We start from the raw sequence: 20679 nt of genomic DNA, 5'->3' as shown, positions 1-20679 counted from the left end.
TCGGCGATGTCGTGGATGACGACGTCTGCAGGTGGGGCCCTCGGCAAGGGACGCCACAAGGGTGACACTAGCCACTGCCATCTGCGGACGCGCTGTTGCGAGCTCCGCTTGGAGTTCGGCCACTGCCGCTGCCGCTGACGCTCCTGCTGATGCTCTAGCGTCATGGTGAACACGCGCCTAGCCGCCTCTGCCTTCGCAACCTACGCCTCCACCGCCGCCACCGCGTCCAGCTGCTCGGCCTAACGGGCGTCCGCGGTGAGCTACCCCTCCATCGCGCGGAGGGCGGCGAGGTCCGCATCATCCGGGTAGACATGGCGGGTCATCTCAACGAGGCGAGCCTAGGTGCGGTTTTGCTCGGCCATGGATGAAAGCTAGGGTTTAGGTTGAGGTGTGTCCATCTCGCCCGCCGGCGTCCACCATATATATCCACGACGGGGTGGAAAACGGTGTTCGCGCGCAGGTCATTTCCCGCGTGAGTGAAACATCAGTGAAACACACCAATCTGTTGGCCGCGCGCGGGAACCGGTAATCGCTGGCGGTAGGCTCAATGGGACGTTAAACTGTCATTATGGTGTCGGTTAAACTGTCATTATGGTGTCGGTTAAACTGTCATTATGGTGTCAGTGGAAAAAAAAATGCTCCACACCGTTGTAATACCTCCGACACAAACGGTCACCATGGCCCGTATAATCTTCACGGGTCAACGCAAATGGACGCAAGGTCAAATGAATGTAATCGGTCAATAGCGCAAATGGATGTAATCGGTCAATTTAAACCTCTGTTTTGCCTCGATCCGCGCTCTAAAGATGCTCTAATCCTCCAAATTTTCTTTGGTCTCCTCAGTTGTATTTTCCTTGTGCCGAAGTGACTAGTGAGACATATTTTTCCATCTGGAATTGAAGGGTTGACAGTTACTGTTCTGACAAGGGTGCTCTGCCCATTTTCACTGCACACACGCCTCCCTTCCTTCGCGCGTACGACTCGTCTGTCATTTCTCTTCGTCTTCCTCGCCCGCTTATAATTTTTCTTTTTTTTCATTTCAAAACTCAAACCACCCTCTCCTCTCCTCCTCCAAACCCCAAATACCTTACCATCTCCCTGCCCTCTACCGACGCCATGGCGTCGGCTGGCTTTGCTGCTCCGTTCATCGGTAAGCGCTCCCGTCTCTGTCTACAGCCCACCATCCCTAACCCTGACCCGAATCCTGAATCCTAACTCTGCCCCTCCTGTCGCACAGTCGGCGGCCCAGTGCTGAACATGGTATTCCAGGCGGCGTTCGAAGGCAACATCCCCCTCTTGAAGAGTATGCCAGCCCCGCTCTCCTCCGTTCCAGATTCCGGTCTTGGTGCTGTCTTGGTTCTCGAGGTCTGATTTATTGGGCTCCGATCCGTTGCAGGCCTGGTGAACATGCTGGACAGGGGCAGGGGCCGCCCCAAGGAGGCGATTGAGGCACTGAGAGTGGAAGATGCAGGGGATATCGAAGGTTTCACTGCGCTGCACGTCGCCGCCTCCGGAGGTAGGCTAGAGGTGTGCAGGTACCTCGTGGATGAGCTGCGGGTAGATGTGGATTGCGTTGACAAGAGAGGTCGATTTCTCCTCCCAACCATAAATTATCGATGTAGGATTCTGTGCACACATGCGGTTCTACTCCTTAGTTCAGCTGTAGTAAAATAGTTTTGACAGATTTCACCAGCAAGTGCTAATTTACACTGTGGTATGGTAATACTGGAACTTTATATATCGATTTTCATGCACCTAACTTTATTTTTAAAATGGATTGCTGAATCCGCAGGTCTCAATTATGATTTCATGGTGACTGATTTTTTTTTCTGCTTTGCTAAGATTATGCTTGTTAAGTGGTTATATCATGAAGCAGGGCATCATAGACATCAATACCTACCTCGCAAAATAAATTGATGGTTTCTCACAATCTGTCATGCTGGTTTTCTGACTAATGATAATATAGTTTATAGCTTCGTATTTTAATAGGGCAGGCTCAATTATGATATTGTAGCCTTCTAAGGAGTCAAAAAACATGGTTCGTATAAATAAGTCATGACGGGACTTTCTTTTTTGTTTTTGTTTTTGTTCACTGCATTTTAAATCATCATTATCTGAAAAACTGCAGACATCCTTTTCATGTTATATCTGAACTCCACGTTTCTACTTTGTATATCTTGAGAGGTGATCCTCTCTGAAAACACATAGCACTGTTGCAGAACTTCGGTTGCTGTATATGTCTGGAGATAATATGCTCTGATGAAAAAGTTTCTTATTTCTTTGCTAAGCCCAACAGTGATTTGCATCAGTAAGCTTCATTATTGTGTGCTTGTCTCCTTGATAGGTAGAACGCCTCTGTTGTTTCTTGTAATGTGCTCCAAGGATGTGGCCCATTTTGCTACTGCCAAGTATCTTCTTGATCATGGTGCTAATCCAGACAAAGCCAGTTATGATTGGTTTTTCCCTTTACATTATGCTGCTGGATCAGGTCTGCCTCTCTGTATAAACAAATATCTCTGTTTTACTTTTGCATTGCTCCAAATTTTCTTAAGTTGTCTTTTCAGTGTGAAAACTGTGTTATTGTGTGGCACAGTGGCACTGAGTATATAAGTTCATGGTTTCTTCCCAGGAGATTCTAACATGGTGGAACTATTGCTTACTAAAGGAGCTTATGTTGACCCAATATCGCCTGTTGGGACACCACTTCATGCTGCTGCAGCTAAAGGGCAGGATGGTGTTATGAAGATTTTACTGGACCACAATGCAGATGTAAGTTTAAATACATGCCATTTCTTGCTTAAGTTGCCTATCGGACTGTCAGTACAGATTCTTATCAACCGTAGTTATTTGTTATTTTGATCCTTGATTTGTAATGGATAGGTACATGGTGAAGTTAGCCAGGGATTTGTTAGACATAGGATGAGATAAGAAAATAACTGTGAAGAACTGATTGATTGATCTTCCTTGCCTTCAGACATAAATTCATGGCATCCTTATATGGTGGCCACTGATCTTTCCTAACACAATATATGAACTCTTAATGTGTTTGACTCCCGTCCTAATACAGTAATGTTTCCTTAAAAGACTTTCGTTATGTTTTCTTTGCTGCTCCATGGTCTCCTGCTGCTGCAACACGTCCATGACATTGGCCTTCTTGCCAACCAGCCTGCATGATACAGTTCACTGAAGTCCACAACATCTATAGTTGCAAAAAAGTCTTGTAGCTGTCCAGTTGTCATGTTCTATTTAAGGAATTGTTGTCTGGTTTCTTGATTCTGTTTTGTTGTTTTCTGTATTTCAAATCACGAAACCCTTGAGCTCAACTGTGAGTATAGTTCGCTAACTTCTCATCATAGATAAACTTTGCACTCTTCATTACATTTTTCTTTCTTTGATCACCTCCTAGTTATATAATAGTTGATCTAGCATTTTTGAAGATTTTCCTTGGTAACAGGAGTCGTAACTAATATCGGCATACTTCATCCACTTCTCATGAGACTGTGCTACAAAACCTGGTCTACTTGTATAGCAAATATACTGGCATTTTCTATGCATGCAAACATCTTTTGTCATTTATGGTCCCTTAAATGCCAATGGCCATATATTAAATGATAACTTTTTGGGTGCCTTTTCCGCATTTCCATCATAGATTATTATTATCTATCTTGTATTGTCACTCATATTTCAGTTCCATCTAAAATTTAATGAAATCTACTAGCCAAGGATTGACTAACATGTTAGTAAGCCACAAGATATTCTATTTGTTTACAATGGTTTTACGTGTTCTGTAATGCATAAAAGATGTTCAGCTAAAAGCTTGGTGAAATGGTGCATCAGTTTGGTTATGTGTATTGACTATTTATTTTATATTTATTTATTTGACTATAGGAGCTTATATCTTAATGTTTCTCGCCAGTACAACAAGAAGGCAAATGGCAAGACACCTCTCATTGCAGCTATTGGTGCTAGGTCAAGAGAATGTATGGTTCTCCTGATTAAGGTATTGGACCTTTCTCTTAGCTAGTCCTTATACTTGATGCGTCCATTTTGTGATGTGTATTGAGATTATCCACACTGAAGTTTGGAATATATCAGTTCCTTTGTTGGATTTGTTTTGTGAACATTGACCACAGTTGTGGGGCACTGCAAGTCTGCAACTATGGTACCATTTTGTACGTCATAGATACTTTGTAAACAACTTTTGTCTGAACTTGTGAGCAATTTGTTCTTCTTCTCGATTATGGAAGCTATAATGAGAAATTTAGTTGCGCAAGCATGATGATGGTGAAACCCAAGCAAATGACCTCGTAAAAATGTAATGCTGTGGGAGTGGCATTAAGGTTATTATTTCCTGAAAGTGCAGAATATTGAATTGTTACCCAGATCATCTTGAGTATAGATGTGTTTTTCTCTGATAGGCTGGTGCTGATGCCATGGGAGCTTTCACCTATATGACGGAAACTTCTGATTTTTCAAATTTGGTTTCAAAGGAATTCATCGACTGCATACGGGAGGACGTGTCTGCCAATGGTGCTGTTCCTGATGATGTAAGATTTACCACGTTGACACTTCATGATTGTATAGTGTTTTCTTTATGAATCGTGCATATAGAATTGTAGTATGCCGTACATAGTAGCATATGCGCTGCTTTATAGAAATCTGCATGCATAAACTTTACCCATGCAAGTTTACCCTTGCATATATCAGGAATCCGTGAGAAAAGAACACTCTGTCCCTCAGATCCAGATATTTATCAGATACCGATAATACTCTGGTACATACATGACATACTGCGATCATTTCTGCCAAAAATAGAAAAAAGATAATCCGTCGTGGCTTTGATACTAGTATTGTACAGTTAGACGTACTCTAAATTAAAGTCCGGGCCTTTAGGGTTGGTTGATTAACGATATCAAATAATACAACTCGGTAGTCGGTCGACGTGTTCTAAACTTCTAATTGATGCATGTCTGCTTGCTTTTGGAAATGGAAGTCTTCTATTGATTTCTGCAAAAGTATCAAACTGATATGCAACCACAAAATAATGCAATCCCCTGGCCTCTGCATCCAAGATGCACACTTTCAAAATGAATACACTCAAAATAAGGACAGAAACAAAGCCGCTAGTGACATAGGTCTTGCTAAAAGAAAGATGCAACAGAAAATCAGAAGCATGGCAATCAGGCAGCCTTGCGAAGACTATGCAGACACCCATGCAGGTAAATGAGTCTTTGATGAACATCTGTAGCTGCGTACACACTACCATCACTAGCTAGCGGTGTTCTGATCGCTGAAGTGTAGACCAGGTACTTAGCCAATGAGTAGAATAGTACAAAACTTTTGGAGAACGTATTGTCCTTTTTCTTGGGAAATAGGGTAGGCTACGCTGGTACAAATCAAATTGTGCGAATTTAGTTGACAACTTAGGCAATAAATTCTTTGTTACAACAGTACATGTGGATGCTTAGAGATCATCACAATATTCAATCATAGAAATGCGAGAAAACAGTTATTTTTTAATCAGATCCATATATTTCAAATATTTACAGCACAACTCTAGGTAATTTGTTTTGAACTTATACATATCTAATGCACGTCTGGGAAGTCTTCAGTTATTTTAATATTTTGCTGAACCAGGACGAGCCAGCATCTACAAAGAAAATTAGAGAGAGGGGGTTTAAGAAACTTGGGAGTTACTCTTTCAAGGAAAAGGACTATATTGCTGCGAAGCATCCTACAGTATGGTATATTACATCGTATATATCTCAAAATGTTCATTTTTCTAACATTTCATTCATTTTGCATTTTTTATTAATGCCTTGCATAACCCTTTTGTTTTTGTTTGCATAGCTCTGAACCTGAAGGAGGCAAGGTTCCTATTTCATATAAGATTTCAGGAATTTATTACCTGGTTTTACATTATTATCGAATCTAAATACATTTAAATCTAAAAAGTATTCTTTGGCTCAATAATTCACTCGATACTTTTTTCAATAAAGGAAATATATTAATATCGAGAGATAACAAATACACCCAACCTTTGCAACAATGCAATACCCTAATGGTAGTACGGATGCACACATCCAAAAGAAGAAAAAAGAAACCTAAGAAATAAACAGCCAAAAAAGAAGAAAGAAAACTAAGAAATAAAAGGCCCCCGCTACGGTATTTCGGCCCTAGCAGCAACAAAACATCCACCACCAAGACAACACCTAAACTCCATGCTCTCCAAAAGCGACGCCTCCAAGAAGGGGACAGTGCACAAGCGCCGTCGTCGTCCGATCAAAAGACCTTAGGTTTTCACCTTGAAGATAGTCCCTGCTCTCAAAACAATGCCTTCAACAAGGCCATTTCCGAGCACAACCAATTAAGGCTAGACCTTGAATTTTCATCTTGAAAGATAAGACTCTAAACTTCACCTGTGTTGCCGCCCCCACTTGCATATGCTGCTGCGACACCCAAAATACCAAGCAACTCCCTCAATATCGCAAAGATTCGAACCTCCATTGGTAGTCCTCCAATCCAGCCTTCATGATATACCCCGTTTGTGATTTCACAATGATGACAACACAAAGCGGAGCTTCGCGCCGCTCCCTCCAGAACCAGACAGTCGGAATAAAAGCATGCGTGCGCATGACTGAATACCACCCGATCCAGCAAACTCCAGGCGTAACGTGCACTGGTACGTTCACCTGCGGAGCCTTCTGGAACTCGACACTCCAGCCAAATCCGAGTAGGACATGCATCAAGCAGATCTTCGTCTTGACGCGAGAGGAAACCTAGGACCTACGCTTTATTGAGGACAAGCCCCCACGCAACCGGCCATCCTCACCGCCATCACACCGAAACCGGCAAAACAAACGACCCTGGGATGCGGGCGGGAGCCAGCAGGCTACACAACAACCCTTGACAGACGCAAAACCATGGCCCGCCAAGCCCATCCGGGCCCAGATTGGGCCCTGGCCACACCTCCGCCGGCAGCAACCAGAGGTCACCGTCGACAACATTTACCGAGGGCTGCCGCTGCCCTATCTGCCGGCCGCCTCCGCACCCCACCACTAGCCGCACCACCGCACGCCCCACCGCGCCGCCACATGACGGCGGGCCTAGGCGGGGGACCTTGACCCGCGGCGTGCCTCCACCATCGGGCAAGACAGCCGCCACCTAGCCGGGAACGCCGCCCACGACCATCCCGTCGACGCCGCCCCAGCCGCACCTACGAACAGCTGCCGCGATCCTCCACCCCCAGCACCTTAGGTACCAGGGGGCTGTCACCACCGCGGCCGACGCCGGTGGAAGCGGCGGGAGGGAGGCAGCTCGAGGGAGAGAAGGTCGGCTGTTGGATCTGGCCCCCTGGTGGCACCTTGGGGAGCACCACGGGAGGGGAGGGAGGGGTACAATTGAAGATACGTGCAACAATTTCAGTTTCAGGAGTATGATCACCGATACTGAAGTCCACAATTTGTTCTGCTTGGTCACAAGATGACAAATTACCTACCAACAGATCCTAAGACATTCTTGTTCATCACCAATTTTTTTTTTTTTTTGAGAAATGGGATATATTAATATCACGAAGATACCATTTTTCTAGAGACACAAACACAGACACTCGCAAATACGTACATACACTCACCCCTACGAGCACCTCCGAGACATAGTGTCCGAGAGACTAAACCGGTGGGTTAGTACACACGCTCAAAAATACGTACATACACTCACCCCTATGAATGTACATAAGCACACTCTATCTTGAGATTGATGAAGTTACCACAAGCACCTCGCTGTTGACGGAAACTTGGCCTCGCATTGAAAGAATATACCATCTTTTATGAGACACCAAAGAGAAATAGTCGAGACACAAGGATGCACACAACCAAAAAAGAATAAGAAGAAAGAAAAAAAATGACCCTGCCACAATGATCAATCACTCGCACTAGGAGGACACAAACCACCACCAAATAATACACCCGGACTACACAAGAGGTTCTCCAAAATGGACCCCTCTAAGAAGGGAACAATGCTCAAACACCGTCGCCGTCCAATCAAAGATTGTAGGTTTTCACATAGGAGAAAATCTGAGACCTCCACACAATGCCTTCAAAAGGAAGTTTTCGCCATTGCCGAGTACGACCAATGAAGGCTAGACCTATGGTTTTCACCCTGGATATCGAGACTCCGTACTCGAGGAGCATCACCAAAAATGAAGTCCGCATGTGTTGCAGCCCCCACTTGCCGCTGCAGAGCACCAATCACTAGGCTCATAGGCAACACGTGTGTGGTTATGACAGGAACAATTCCTCAGCCATGCCCGCACAACAGCCTCTGAAGCAAGCATGTCTTCATTGCATCAAAGCCCCCCCCTCTACGTAGTAGTCACTAACTCGACATGACCCATCGAGACCTTCTGGTCTCCTTCTTGACATTTCCCGCCTCTACGAACACCATGAAAATCGTAGACGTCGACATGTCCCATGGTGTCAATGGAAAACGGAGCTTCTCAACATGTCCCCTTGAAACCCCATGGGCTGATTGATAACTGCGGACGTGACGGACCAGATCCCATCCAATCCAGAGGTCTAGGACCGCAAAGTGCCAAGCCGTGAAGACCGTCTGCATAGAAATCTGGAACTCGTCGGTGGCCACATAGGAACAACCAATAAGAGAGCGAGAAAGTTGGACGGAAGAAGACCACTAGGGACACCACGTGAGAAGCCTTTGGGGCTCTTCCTTCCTTGGCTGGGACAATGCGGACATGGCTGGGAGGGACCCACCACCACGGACGCCGCAGGAGGCTTAGTAGCAATGGGCGTCGTCGGCTGCCAAGTTGTGTTGCCGAGATCTGGATATGCCGCCCGGGGCCTCGCCCGCGGTCGGGAACCATTCACGCACCTTTGGGGCGAGCCCCGCCACCATGTTGCATGTGAACCTCCTCGTCGACTCATTGTGGTCCATTACCATTTTTGGTTCATCGAATTTAACTTTGATCCCCCAATATTTGCCATAAGTTCGCTAGGCACGGGTAATGGGGTCAACATCACTTTATCACTTCTTCCGTAGTGTTCCACTTCGAGGCCTCGGTTCCCATTCCTCGTCTTGACTTTGTTGGTGGTCTCAACATCGATATGATCTTCCTCCGTTTTCATTTTGTGTGGCGACGACGGCCTTTGCTTCAGCCTCGGAATGGCCACCATCATGGATAATTCCAAACAAGATGGTGGCACCCTCATTCACACACAAAATCATAATAAATCAATACCCTCACTCTATTTTATGAGAATTGTTGCGTATGCGAACCTCCTCAGCGTTAAAGCCACCATGTGGCATTCCGTCGAACATGCGACGGCCAACCCGGGTCATGTTGTCGTCGTCAAACGACAATGCCTTCCGTCGAAGGGCCGGAAAGCGGGAATAGGCACACTTGAAGTCGATGCCAGTGCCAACGCTGGCTTCGGTACCACGACGGACGTTGGGGCAGCAGCCCCGAGATGTGGTCGGTGGATCTGCGAGATGGCTGCAACGGGCTGCTGGATCTGGTCGTAACCTATTCCAAGTCCAACACCCCTTACTCTCCCATCAACATTGATCGAAGGTGGTGCGGCAGCTACCGAAAGTGGGAAGGAAAGGTTCTCATCATGTTTCCGCGGCTTCTTATCTCGCGACGTGTAAGGGCCTTGGGATCTCTCTCTCTCCCTCTCTCGCCGCTGGGAAATTGCTAGCAAGAAGTCATCAGCAGGTAGAGAGGTTGCTGGTCGCGATGGTTTTGATGACAAGCAAGCACATATTTTTGGTGGAAATATAAGATCTCACCTTGTAGCAAGCACATGCTTTTGTTGAAGGTGGTGGCTCAAAGCTCGGCTCCTGGGAACGAAAATTCCGAGTTTGACCTTTGGTTTGATTCTTCAATATCGGCAAAGGCTTTGTCTAGGGGTTCTATACTTTTCATTGCTTGGTTACATGTCATCGGCTTTGTTGTAGCATTTTGGAGATACCGTCGGGATGGAGTTCATTTTGGATGTCCTCGGATAATGTTTACTTTTCCTCAGCCAGTTTGCTCGTTACCAATGCCTGGCTTTGTGGTATTGTTAAATAATTAATAAAATATGGTTGTGGGCATCAATGGATGCAGATGCCAGGTCATCCTCCTTTATAAAAATAAACTCTCGTAAGGCCCTTCCTGAGATGAGAGTCCATAGGTTGGCTCTTACCAAAGGCAACGGTATTTTGTACCACCCCAAGCATTTATTTCACAAAAGTGATTGCCAACCCCATCCTCCATTAACAAGTTGAAGAGCCTTTACTCAGAAATCATTTATTTTTGATATTTAAATTATGAAGTCAAGGAACAAATCTTGCTTTTCAAAACAAATCGTGTCATCATTGATAGGCCTCATCTACTAATAATTCGGATTAATGCCTTGCGGTGTGATCTTCATTGGTTGTGAAGGCATTGTTTGGAAACTCGGATTTTCTCCACTCTACAGGGTGAAAACCAAAGATCATCGATCGGGCAACGACAACACTTGTGCATTGTTTCATACTTGGATCCGTTGCTTTTGGAGAATCTCGTTTGTAGTCCGGGTGTTGTTTTCGGTGGTGGTTAGAATACTACTGTTGCAAGTGGTTCAACACCGTGGCGGGGTCTTTGTTTCCATCTCTTTTTTTGGCTATGTGCGTCCCTGATTTTTTTGTACATCTTGTTGGTGGAGGGTGTAATAGGTATCTTCGTGGTACTAATATATTCCCTTTATAAATAAAACTCCCGGAAATCCCACTTTTTAAATGAACCTGCCTAGAAAATAATTTACGCATTGTGCGATATTTTGTTTTTTATGTTTATAATAGGCTTTCTTTTCCAGACTTGTTATTTCAAAGTTTAGACATATACTGGCTCAACTAATTACTCTTGCGAAATCTTCCTGCATCAATGTTCATCAATGTTCAAATTTCCTACTTCAGTGTACGCAAACTCCTAACAGTTTACTAATCTATGGTCACTGCTGATCTTCCTTGTTGTTTGTAGGCCATACTGTTTAATCCTGATGATGCAACCTTGTTCTCAAACAGGAGCCTTTGCTGGCTTCTCATGGGCGACGGAGGCAAGGCCTTGGCAGATGCTAACCAATGTAGAAAACTGCGGCCTGACTGGCCAAAGGCCTGTTACCGGCAGGGCACAGTTCTGATGTCACTGAAGGTTACATAGAAGATATGGTTGGCAGTTCTTCTCTCGCTCCTGTAAATTATTTTTTACACTTCACTTGTGTTGTATCATCAGGACTACGAGGGTGCAAGCGAACGATTCTTGGATGGACTCAAGTTGGACCCCACGAATGCCGAGATTGAGGATGCATTACGGTATGCCATCTGCCACTTTGGACTTTGGTTAAATGGCCTTTTGATGATAACCTTGTGTTGGTGGCTAAGTGGATATATGGTCCCAGTTTCATCCCATCTAGAAAACTTCCATTCCCTTCCCTAGAGAAATTGTAAAGATAAGGGTACTTTGGACAGTCACTGCATAGTACCGGTGCCATTGGTAACTTAAACACATCAACCTACCATTCAACTACGCCTTGTATGTACAAAATTTGTACTCATAATATACCAATCTAATCTTCTATCAAAGAAAATAGACTAGTTCCTTCAGTGTAGTCTCAGTTTTTTTAATATGCTGTCGTGCAGTGGCGCCTAAAGAATTACTAATGATTAACACAATTTGCAATTCCAGATCTCTGATAGTTCTCCTTGGAATTTGCAGGGAAGCTATGGAGTCGATGAGGACATCTGGGAGCACCAAAGCTAAGTGACTGTTCGGGCGTCGCAGGGATCAGTCGAAGGCTTTTGGCATGTATTTCTCATTTTGTGCGCCGACTTGTTTCGTCAACTGAGTAATTCTGTTAACCTTTAGGAAACCAAGTACATTTGTCCGATGAAGTAGTATTGTGGCATGTTCGCATACTATTGATGCTGTAATGCCTGGTGCAGTTGATATATAATGTGTATTTAATCTCCCAGACTGGTTTACCTCGTAAGGGCATATCTAACCAATCCCTTATAAACAGTTAGGGGAATTATATTTTGGTTTTACATCTCTAGCCGAACTCCTAAATTGGATAGAGAAGTAAAAAATTATATCTTGTCCCCTATTTATTTATTTATTTATTTATTTGAAGTCTGGTCCCTTATATTTAATAATTGACCAAGAGGCGACCGAGTTTCTTCACTCCACCGCTCTTCTCACCAATTGCGTTGGGGCACCCACTGCAAACCCTACCTCCCTCCGATGGCCTCCATGGCTGGGTCTAGGCGTTGCTGCTACCCTCTGCCGATTTGGAGTGCCAATCTAGGCGGGAGCACCTCCTGCGGCGCTTCATTGTCATGTCGCTTCATTGTCCTGTCGTGGCTCGCTTGACCTTTCGCTGCCATCGAGGAGGAAGTGATGGCAGAAAGCGTGGGGCACTTGGTTGGTGGAAATCACCGACCGCAACACCCATGAGCGCCATTGGCTCGACACCTTCCACTCGATGTCATAGGCGAAGCAGGCCCGAGTAGGTAACGCTCTACGGTGCCACCGCGAAGCTTAATTTCTAGTTGGGGAGCCGTGGCCGGAGGATGCTCTGGTCCTCGACCGTCGCGTAGTCGGCCACTACATGGTGCGGGTGGATCGGGAGGCTCGCGAGCGCCTCAAAGCGTAGCGGGCCGACGAGGCATTTATGAAGGAGCTCCGCCACTAGCATCCAGAACTCATCGAGCGAGAGCGCAGGCCTATGAGCGCTACAAGGTAAGGAAGACCACATGAGCTAGGCCGTTCGTCGACCTTGCCTCCGACGACAACGATGACTCCATGAAAAGGGTAATTGATGAGGTCTTCTCGAGCAACGACGGAGATTTTTAGGTTAAATTTAGGGTATCTTCTTTAGTAGTTAAAATTATGTTAAATGCTCTAGTTTGAGTTAAACTTGGTATGAATTTGGTATGAACCTATGTTTGAGGAGTTAAATTCTTAGAAAAAAGGCATAATTTTTTGCGAGTGATTAGGAATCCTGGCTCTAGAGCTCCAATCATATTTGTATTTTTTAAATTTGGAAATCATGTTTACGTAAAATTTTGAATGTACTCAATGATGCATCCTACAAACCTGCAACATCCTAATTTGAAATATTTTGTGGAATCTACACACAAAAAAGAGAAAAAATGTATAGATATGAGTGCATGAGCGGTGCATATTCTGAAACACCAAATTAATTAGACTTTATGGTTCTGTAGCCCTGTATATCAAATAATTTAGCGTTGCGGTTTTGCATGCTTATAGATTAACTACATGCAAAAATCAGAACTTTTTCATTCTTGTAATACGTTTTTCGATTTAAAAATAAATAGAAGCATCCTGAGGGCCAAACAAAGTTTTTGTCACTTTATCTTCTTTCTTAATTATTATGCACATGCATTAGCAATGCCAGGCGTCACTATGACGTATACTAAAGGACAGCTTACATATATTCGAGCAGTTTCACTGTGTCACAACATGCGCGTGGCTCAGAAATGTTTGTACGGGTCTGGTGACTTGTCTATTGTTCACGTGGCATCTTCTCACCCACTACTTTCTAAATCTGAAACGCGAAATACTGCATTATTGGCATCTTACGTGACTGACTAGTGGTCCAATGGAAATTTTATTCTTTTGTTTAGAGTTGTGGAATTTTGTGAAAATCCATTAATTTGAGAGGTTGTTTTGAAATTAATCTTCTACACAGTTGAAATATGGTGATGGCTTGGTAAAGTATTAGAACATATTAATAAAAGAATATATTAATATCGAAGGATACCAATTACATCCAGCATCTACGACAACGAAATACCATCCATCGCTAGTCCTCGAATTCGGCCCTCATGCTATTCTCCGCTTCTGATTTTACTATGGACCAGAATGTTACTTGATGGCAACACAAAATAGAGCTTCACGCCGCTCCCTCCAGAACTAAACGGTTGGAATAAAAGCATGTATGCACAACCGAATACCACCCGACCCAACAAACTTCAAACATAGGTACACTGTTACATTTGCCGGTGAAGCCTTCCGAAACTCAACACTCCATGCAAAACCAAAAGAGCTGCATCAAGTAGATCTTCATCTTGGCGCGAGAGGAACCCTAGGACCGCCACTTTTATTCAACCAGTGCGAGCAGCCCCCATGCCACCCGCTGACACCCTGCTCGAACTTCTGCACCGAACCCAACCGACGGCCATGGGCCATCAGTAGGAAAGGCGGGCGGCAGCGCATGGACGACCCTCCACCGGATCCGACCCTACCATGCAACGAAGAAGATCTAGGAAGGCGACACGGGGGATCTACCTGTAGGATAACGTTGCATAGAAAACAAAAAATTTCCTACCGCGAACACGCAATCCAAGCCAAGATGCAATCTAGAAGACGGTAGCAACGAGGGGTTTATCGAGTCTCACCTTGAAGAGATTCCAAAGCCTACAAGATGAGGCTCTTGTTGCTGCGGTAGACGTTCACTTGCCGCTTGCAAAAGCGCGTAGAAGATCTTGATCACCGGCGCCACGAACGGGCAGCACCTCCGTACTCGGTCACATGTTCGGTTGTTGATGAAGACGACGTCCACCTCCCGTTCCAGCGGGCAGCGGAAGTAGTAGCTCCTCTTGAATCCGACAGCATGACGGCGTGGTGTCGGTGGCGGTGGAGAACTCCGGCGGAGCTTCGCTAAAGCACGCGGGAGCTATGGAGGAGAGGGGGCGGCTAGGGTTTGGGAGGGGATGGCCGGCCACTTGGGGGTGCGGCCGCTTGTGGTCTTAGGGTGGCCGGCCCCTCCCCTTGGCCCCTCATTATATAGGTGGAAGCCCCAAGTGTTGGACTACAAGTCTCCGAATAAGACCCGAACCAAAAACCTTCCATGTGATAGGGAAACCTACCCAAGCTGGGAATCCCACTTGGGGTGGGATTCCCCCCTTCCATGTGGGGGGGTGGCAGGCCCCCTTTGGGGGAGTCCACTTGGGACTCCTCCCCCTCTAGGGTTGGCCGGCCATGGAGGTGGAGTCCCTCCGGGACTCCACCTTCCTTGGTGGTTTCTTCCGGACTTTTCTAGAACTTTCTAGAACCTTCCATAGAACCTTCCGCATCATTTTAAATCACATAAAATGACATCCTATATATGAATCTTATTCTCCGGACCATTCCGGAACTCCTCGTGATGTCCGGGATCTCATCCGGGACTCCGAACAAATATTCGAACTCCATTCCATATTCAAGTTCTACCATTTCAACATCCAACTTTAAGTGTGTCACCCTACGGTTCGCGAACTATGCGGACATGGTTGAGTACTCACTCCGACCAATAACTAATAGCGGGATCTGGAGATCCATAATAGCTCCCACATATTCTACGATGACTTTAGTGATCGAATGAACCATTCACATATGATACCAATTCCCTTTGTCACGCGATATTTTACTTGTCCGAGGTTTGATCATTGGTATCACTCTATACCTTGTTCAACCTCGTCTCCTGGCAAGTACTCTTTACTCGTACCGTGGTAAGTGGTCTCTTATGAACTTATTCATATGCTTGAAAGACATTAGACGACATTCCACCGAGAGGGCCCAGAGTATATCTATCTGTCATCGGGATGGACAAATCCCACTGTTGATCCATATGCCTCAACTCATACTTTCCGGATACTTAATCCCACCTTTATAACCACTCATTTACGAAGTGGCGTTTGGTGTAATCAAAGTACCTTTCCGGTATAAGTGATTTACATGATCTCATGGTCATAAGGATTAGGTAACTATGTATCGAAAGCTTATAGCAAATAACTTAATGACGAGATCTTATGCTACGCTTAATTGGGTGTGTCCATTACATCATTCATACAATGATATAACCTTGTTATTAATAACATCCAATGTTCATGATTATGAAACTAATCATCCATTAATCAACAAGCTAGTTAAGAGGCATACTAGGGACTCTTTGTTGTTTACATATCACACATGTATCAATGTTTCGGTTAATACAATTATAGCATGGTATATAAACATTTATCATAAACATAAAGATATATAATAACCACTTTTATTATTGCCTCTTGGGCATATCTCCAACGAGTCTCCCACTTGCACTAGAGTCAATAATCTAGATTACATTGTAAGGAACCTAACACCCATGGCATTCTGGTGTTGGTCATGCTTTGCCCTAGGGAGAGCTTTAGTCAACGGATCTGCTACATTCGGATCGGTGTGTACTTTGCAAATCTTTACTTCTCCATCTTCGATGTACTCGCGAATCGAATGATAACGCAGCTTGATATGCTTCAGCCTCTTGTGTGACCTTGGTTCTTGTGCATTGGCGATGGAACCCATGTTGTCACAGTATATGACTAGTGGGTCCAATGCACTAGGGACCACACCGAGCTCTACAATGAACCTCTTCATCCATACCGCTTCTGATGAAGCCTCTGAAGCCGCTATGTACTCCGATTCTGTTGAAGACTTCGCCACCGTGCACTGCTTCGAGCTTGCCCAGCTTCATCGCAAAGCACCATTCAATATAAACACGTACCCGCGATCGTGACTTAGAGTCATCAGGATCAGTGTTCCAACTTGCATCGGTGTAACTTGTTACAACGAGCTCTTGGTCACCTCCATAACAAAGAAACATATCCTTAGTTCTTTTCAAGTACTTTAGGATATTCTTGACCGCTGTCCAGTGTTCCATTCCCGGATCACTTTGATATCTCGCTAGTCAAACTAACAAGCATGCGCTATATCCGGTCTTGTACATAGCATGGCATACATAATAGAGCCTACTCGCCGAAGCATAGGGGATCCGACTCATCCTTTCTCTTTCTTCTGCCGTAGCCGGTCCTTGAGTCTTACTCAAAACCTTGCTCGGTAACATAGGTAAAAACCCTTTCTTACTTTCGTCCATTCTAAACTTCTTTAGAATCTTGTCCAGGTATGTACTCGTGATAGCCCTATTAGGCGTCTTGATCTATCTCTATAAATCTTGATGCCTAATATATACGATGCTTCACCAAGGTCTTTCATTGAAAAGCTGTTATTCAAATAACCTTTTACACTCGCTTAATAGTTCTATATCATTTCCAATCAATAATATGTCATCTACATATAATATCAGGAATGCTACAGAGCTCCCACTCACTTTCTTGTAAATACAGGCCTCTCCATGGCACTGTATAAACCCGAAGTCTTTGATTACCTTATCAAAGCTTCGGTTCCAACTTCTCGATGCTTGCTTCAGTCCATAAATTGAACGCTGAAGTTTGCATACTTTGTCAGCATTTTTAGGATCGACAAAACCTTTGGGTTGTACCATATACAACTCTTCCTCAATGTCTCCATTAAGGAATGCCGTTTTGACATCCATCTCGCCAAATCTCATAATCGAAAAATGCAGCTATTGCTAACAAAATCCTCACGGATTTTAGCTTCGCTACAGGTGAGAAAGTCTCATCGTAGTCAACACCTTGAATTTGTCGGAAACCCTTTGCGACAAGTCAAGCTTTATAGACAGTAATATTACCATCAGCATCTGTTTTTCTCTTGAAGATCCATTTATTTTCGACGAGCCTTGCGGCTATCGAGTAAGTCTACCAAAGTCCATACTTTGTTATCATACATGGATCCCATTTCGGATTTCATGGCTTCTTGCCATTTGTTGAAATCTGGGCTCATCATCGCTTCTTCATACGTCGCAGTGGTCCTCATCATTGTTATCCACAATCATGACATTTAGACAAGGATCATACCAATCGAGGAGTGGCACGTTCCCTTGTCGATCTGCGAGGTTCAATAGTTTCCTCGTTCGAAGTTTCATGATCATTATCATTAGCTTCCTCTCGTTGCCGGTGTAGGCGGTACAGTACAACTTCCGATATCGCGCTACTCGATCAACGAGTATAGATTCATCAATCTCATCGAGTTCTACTTTTCTTCCAGTCACTTCTTTAGTGAGAAATTCTTTCTCAAGAAAGGTTCCGATCTTAGCAACAAAGATTTTGCCTTCGGATTTGTGATAGAAAGTGTACCCTATAGTTTCCTTAGGGTATCCTATGAAGACGCATTTCTCCGCTTTGGGTTCTAGCTTGTCCGGTTGTAACTTTTTTACATAGGCTTCGCAACCCCAAACTTTAAGGAACGACAGCTTAGGTTTCTTATTAAACCATAATTCATACGGTGTCGTTTCTACGGATTTTGATGGTGCTCTATTTAAAGTGAATGCGGCTGTCTCTAATGCATAACTCCAAAATGATAACGGCAAATCAGTAAGAGACATCATAGAACGAACCATATCTAAGAGAGTTCGATTACGACGTTCGGACACACCGTTTCGTTGTGGTGTTCCCGGCGGTGTCAATTGTGAAAGTATTCCGCATTTCTTTAAATGCATGCCAAACTCATAACTCGGATATTCACCTCCGCGATCGGATCGTAGAAATTTAATCTTCTTGTTACGTTGATTTTCTACTTCACTTTGGAATTCCTTAAACTTCTCGAAAGTTTCGGATTTATGTTTCATGAAATAGATATACCCATATCTACTCAGATCATCTGTGAAGGTTAGAACATAATGATAACCACCGCGCGATGCTACGCTCATTGGTCCGCACACATCGGTATGTATGATCTCCAATAAGTCAGTAGCTCGCTCCATCATACCAGAAAATGGAGTCTTAGTCATTTTTCCCATTAGACATGCTTCGCATCTATCAAGTGACTCAAAGTCAAGTGATTCAAGTAATCCATCAGGTATGGAGTTTCTTCATGCGTTTCACTCCAATATGACCAAGACGACAATGCCACATATAAGTAGAATTATCATTCAATTTCATTCGTTTAGCATCAATGTTATGTATATGCGTATCACTACTATCGAGATCTAACGAAATAAGCCATTCTTTTCGTGTGCTCGACCATAAAAGATATTATTCATAAAAATAGAACAACCATTATTCTCGGACTTGAATGAATAACCGTCTTGCATTAAACAAGATCCAGATATAATGTTCATGCTCAACGCGGGTACAAAATAACAATTATTTAGGCTTAAAACTAATCCCGAAGGTAGATGTAGAGGAAGTGTGCCGACAGCGATCACATCGACTTTGGATCCGTTTCCAACGCGCATCGTCACTTCATCTTTCGATAGTCTTTGTTTATTCTTTAGTTCCTGTTTCGAGTTATAAATATGAGCAACCGAACCGATATCAAATACCCGGTACTAGAACGAGAACCGAGTGAGATAAACATCTATAACATGTATATCGGATATACCTTCTTTCTTCTTCTTGACAAGGCCGCTCTTCGGATCCGCCAAATACTTGGAGCAATTACGCTTCCAAGTGTCCCTTCTCCTTGCGAGAATAGCACTCAGCATCAGGCTTAGGGCCGTTCTTAGGTTTTATAGGAGGCGTGGCAGCTTTCTTGCCACCCTTCTTGAATTTTCCCTTAGACTTGCCCTGTTTCTTGAAACTGGTGGTCTTGTTGACCATCAACACTTGGTGCTCTTTCTTGATCTCAATCTCAGCAGCTTTTAGCATGCCAAAGAGTTCGGGTAACTCCTTGTTCATGTTCTCGCATATTGTAGTTCATCACAAAGTTCTTGTAACTTGGTGGCGGTGATTGAAGGACACGATTAATCCCCGGTCTGTTAGGAATCACTATTCCCAAGTCACCGAGTTTCTTCGCATGCCCGGTCATGGCGAGCATGTGCTCACTAATGGAGCTGCCTTCTTCCATCATACAAGCTGAAGAAATGTTTCGATGCTTCATAGCATTCCACGGCCGCATGAGTCTCAAAAATAGCTTTCAGCTCATTCATCAACTCATGAGGATCGTGGTGCTCAAAACGTTTTTGAAGATCGGATTCCAGCATCGCACAGGATGGCACACCGAACTTGAGAGTACCGAGTTTTCCGAGTCTCGTAAACAGCTTTTACTTCATCGGTTTCAGTTTCGCAGGAGGGTCACCTAGCGGTGCATCAAGCACATATTGCAGATTTCCGCCAGAGAGGAAGATCCTCACATGACGGAACCGACCGGTGAAGTTGCTACCGTTGCTCTTAAGCTTTTCTTTCTCTAGGAACCGGTTAAAATTGATTGGGGACGCCATCTCTACAACATATATTTGCAATAGTTTAGACTAAGTTTATGACAAATTGAGTTCAAATTTTAATTCAACATAATTAAAAAATCTAGGTGAACTCCCACTCAAAACAATATCCCTCGCATTGTCTTAGTGATCACACGAACCAAATCCACCACACCTAAGTCCGATCATCACGAGACAAGGTGTGATTTCAATGGCGAACACTCAAAGTGTTCATCATATCAACCATATGATTCATGCTCTACCTTTCGGTATCATGTGTTCCGAGACCATGTCTGTACATGCTAGGCTCGTCAAGGTCACCTTAGTATCCGCATGTGCAAAACTGGCTTGCACCCGTTGTATGCACCTGTTGATTCTATCACACCCGATCATCACGAGATGCTTCGAAACGACAAGTCTTGGCAACGGTGCTACTAAGGATGAACACTTTATTATCTTGAGATTTTAGTGAGGGATCATCTTATAATGCTACCAGTCGCGATCTAAGCAAAATAAGATGCATAAAAGGATTAACATCACATGCAGT

General features: G+C 44.3%; 1 protein-coding gene across 1 annotated transcript; it reads left to right on the top strand.

The window, feature by feature from the left end:
• The first annotated feature begins 1062 nt into the window (after window positions 1-1062).
• Window positions 1063-12009, top strand: LOC124648628 (serine/threonine-protein phosphatase 6 regulatory ankyrin repeat subunit B-like). Its single transcript, XM_047188354.1, has 11 exons — window positions 1063-1150; window positions 1238-1303; window positions 1397-1585; window positions 2345-2488; window positions 2630-2769; window positions 3917-4000; window positions 4419-4547; window positions 5638-5739; window positions 11021-11191; window positions 11273-11352; window positions 11756-12009. The coding sequence occupies exons 1-11, from the start codon at window positions 1117-1119 to the stop codon at window positions 11802-11804; spliced, it is 1188 nt and encodes a 395-aa protein (XP_047044310.1). The 5' UTR covers window positions 1063-1116; the 3' UTR covers window positions 11805-12009.
• Window positions 12010-20679: the final 8670 nt, after the last annotated feature.

This window comes from Lolium rigidum, chromosome 4 (genome assembly GCF_022539505.1).
Source record: "Lolium rigidum isolate FL_2022 chromosome 4, APGP_CSIRO_Lrig_0.1, whole genome shotgun sequence".
Taxonomy (NCBI): Eukaryota; Viridiplantae; Streptophyta; class Magnoliopsida; order Poales; family Poaceae; genus Lolium; species Lolium rigidum.
Note: the sequence above shows the minus strand (reverse complement) of the source record. Positions and strands in the feature narration are given on the sequence as shown.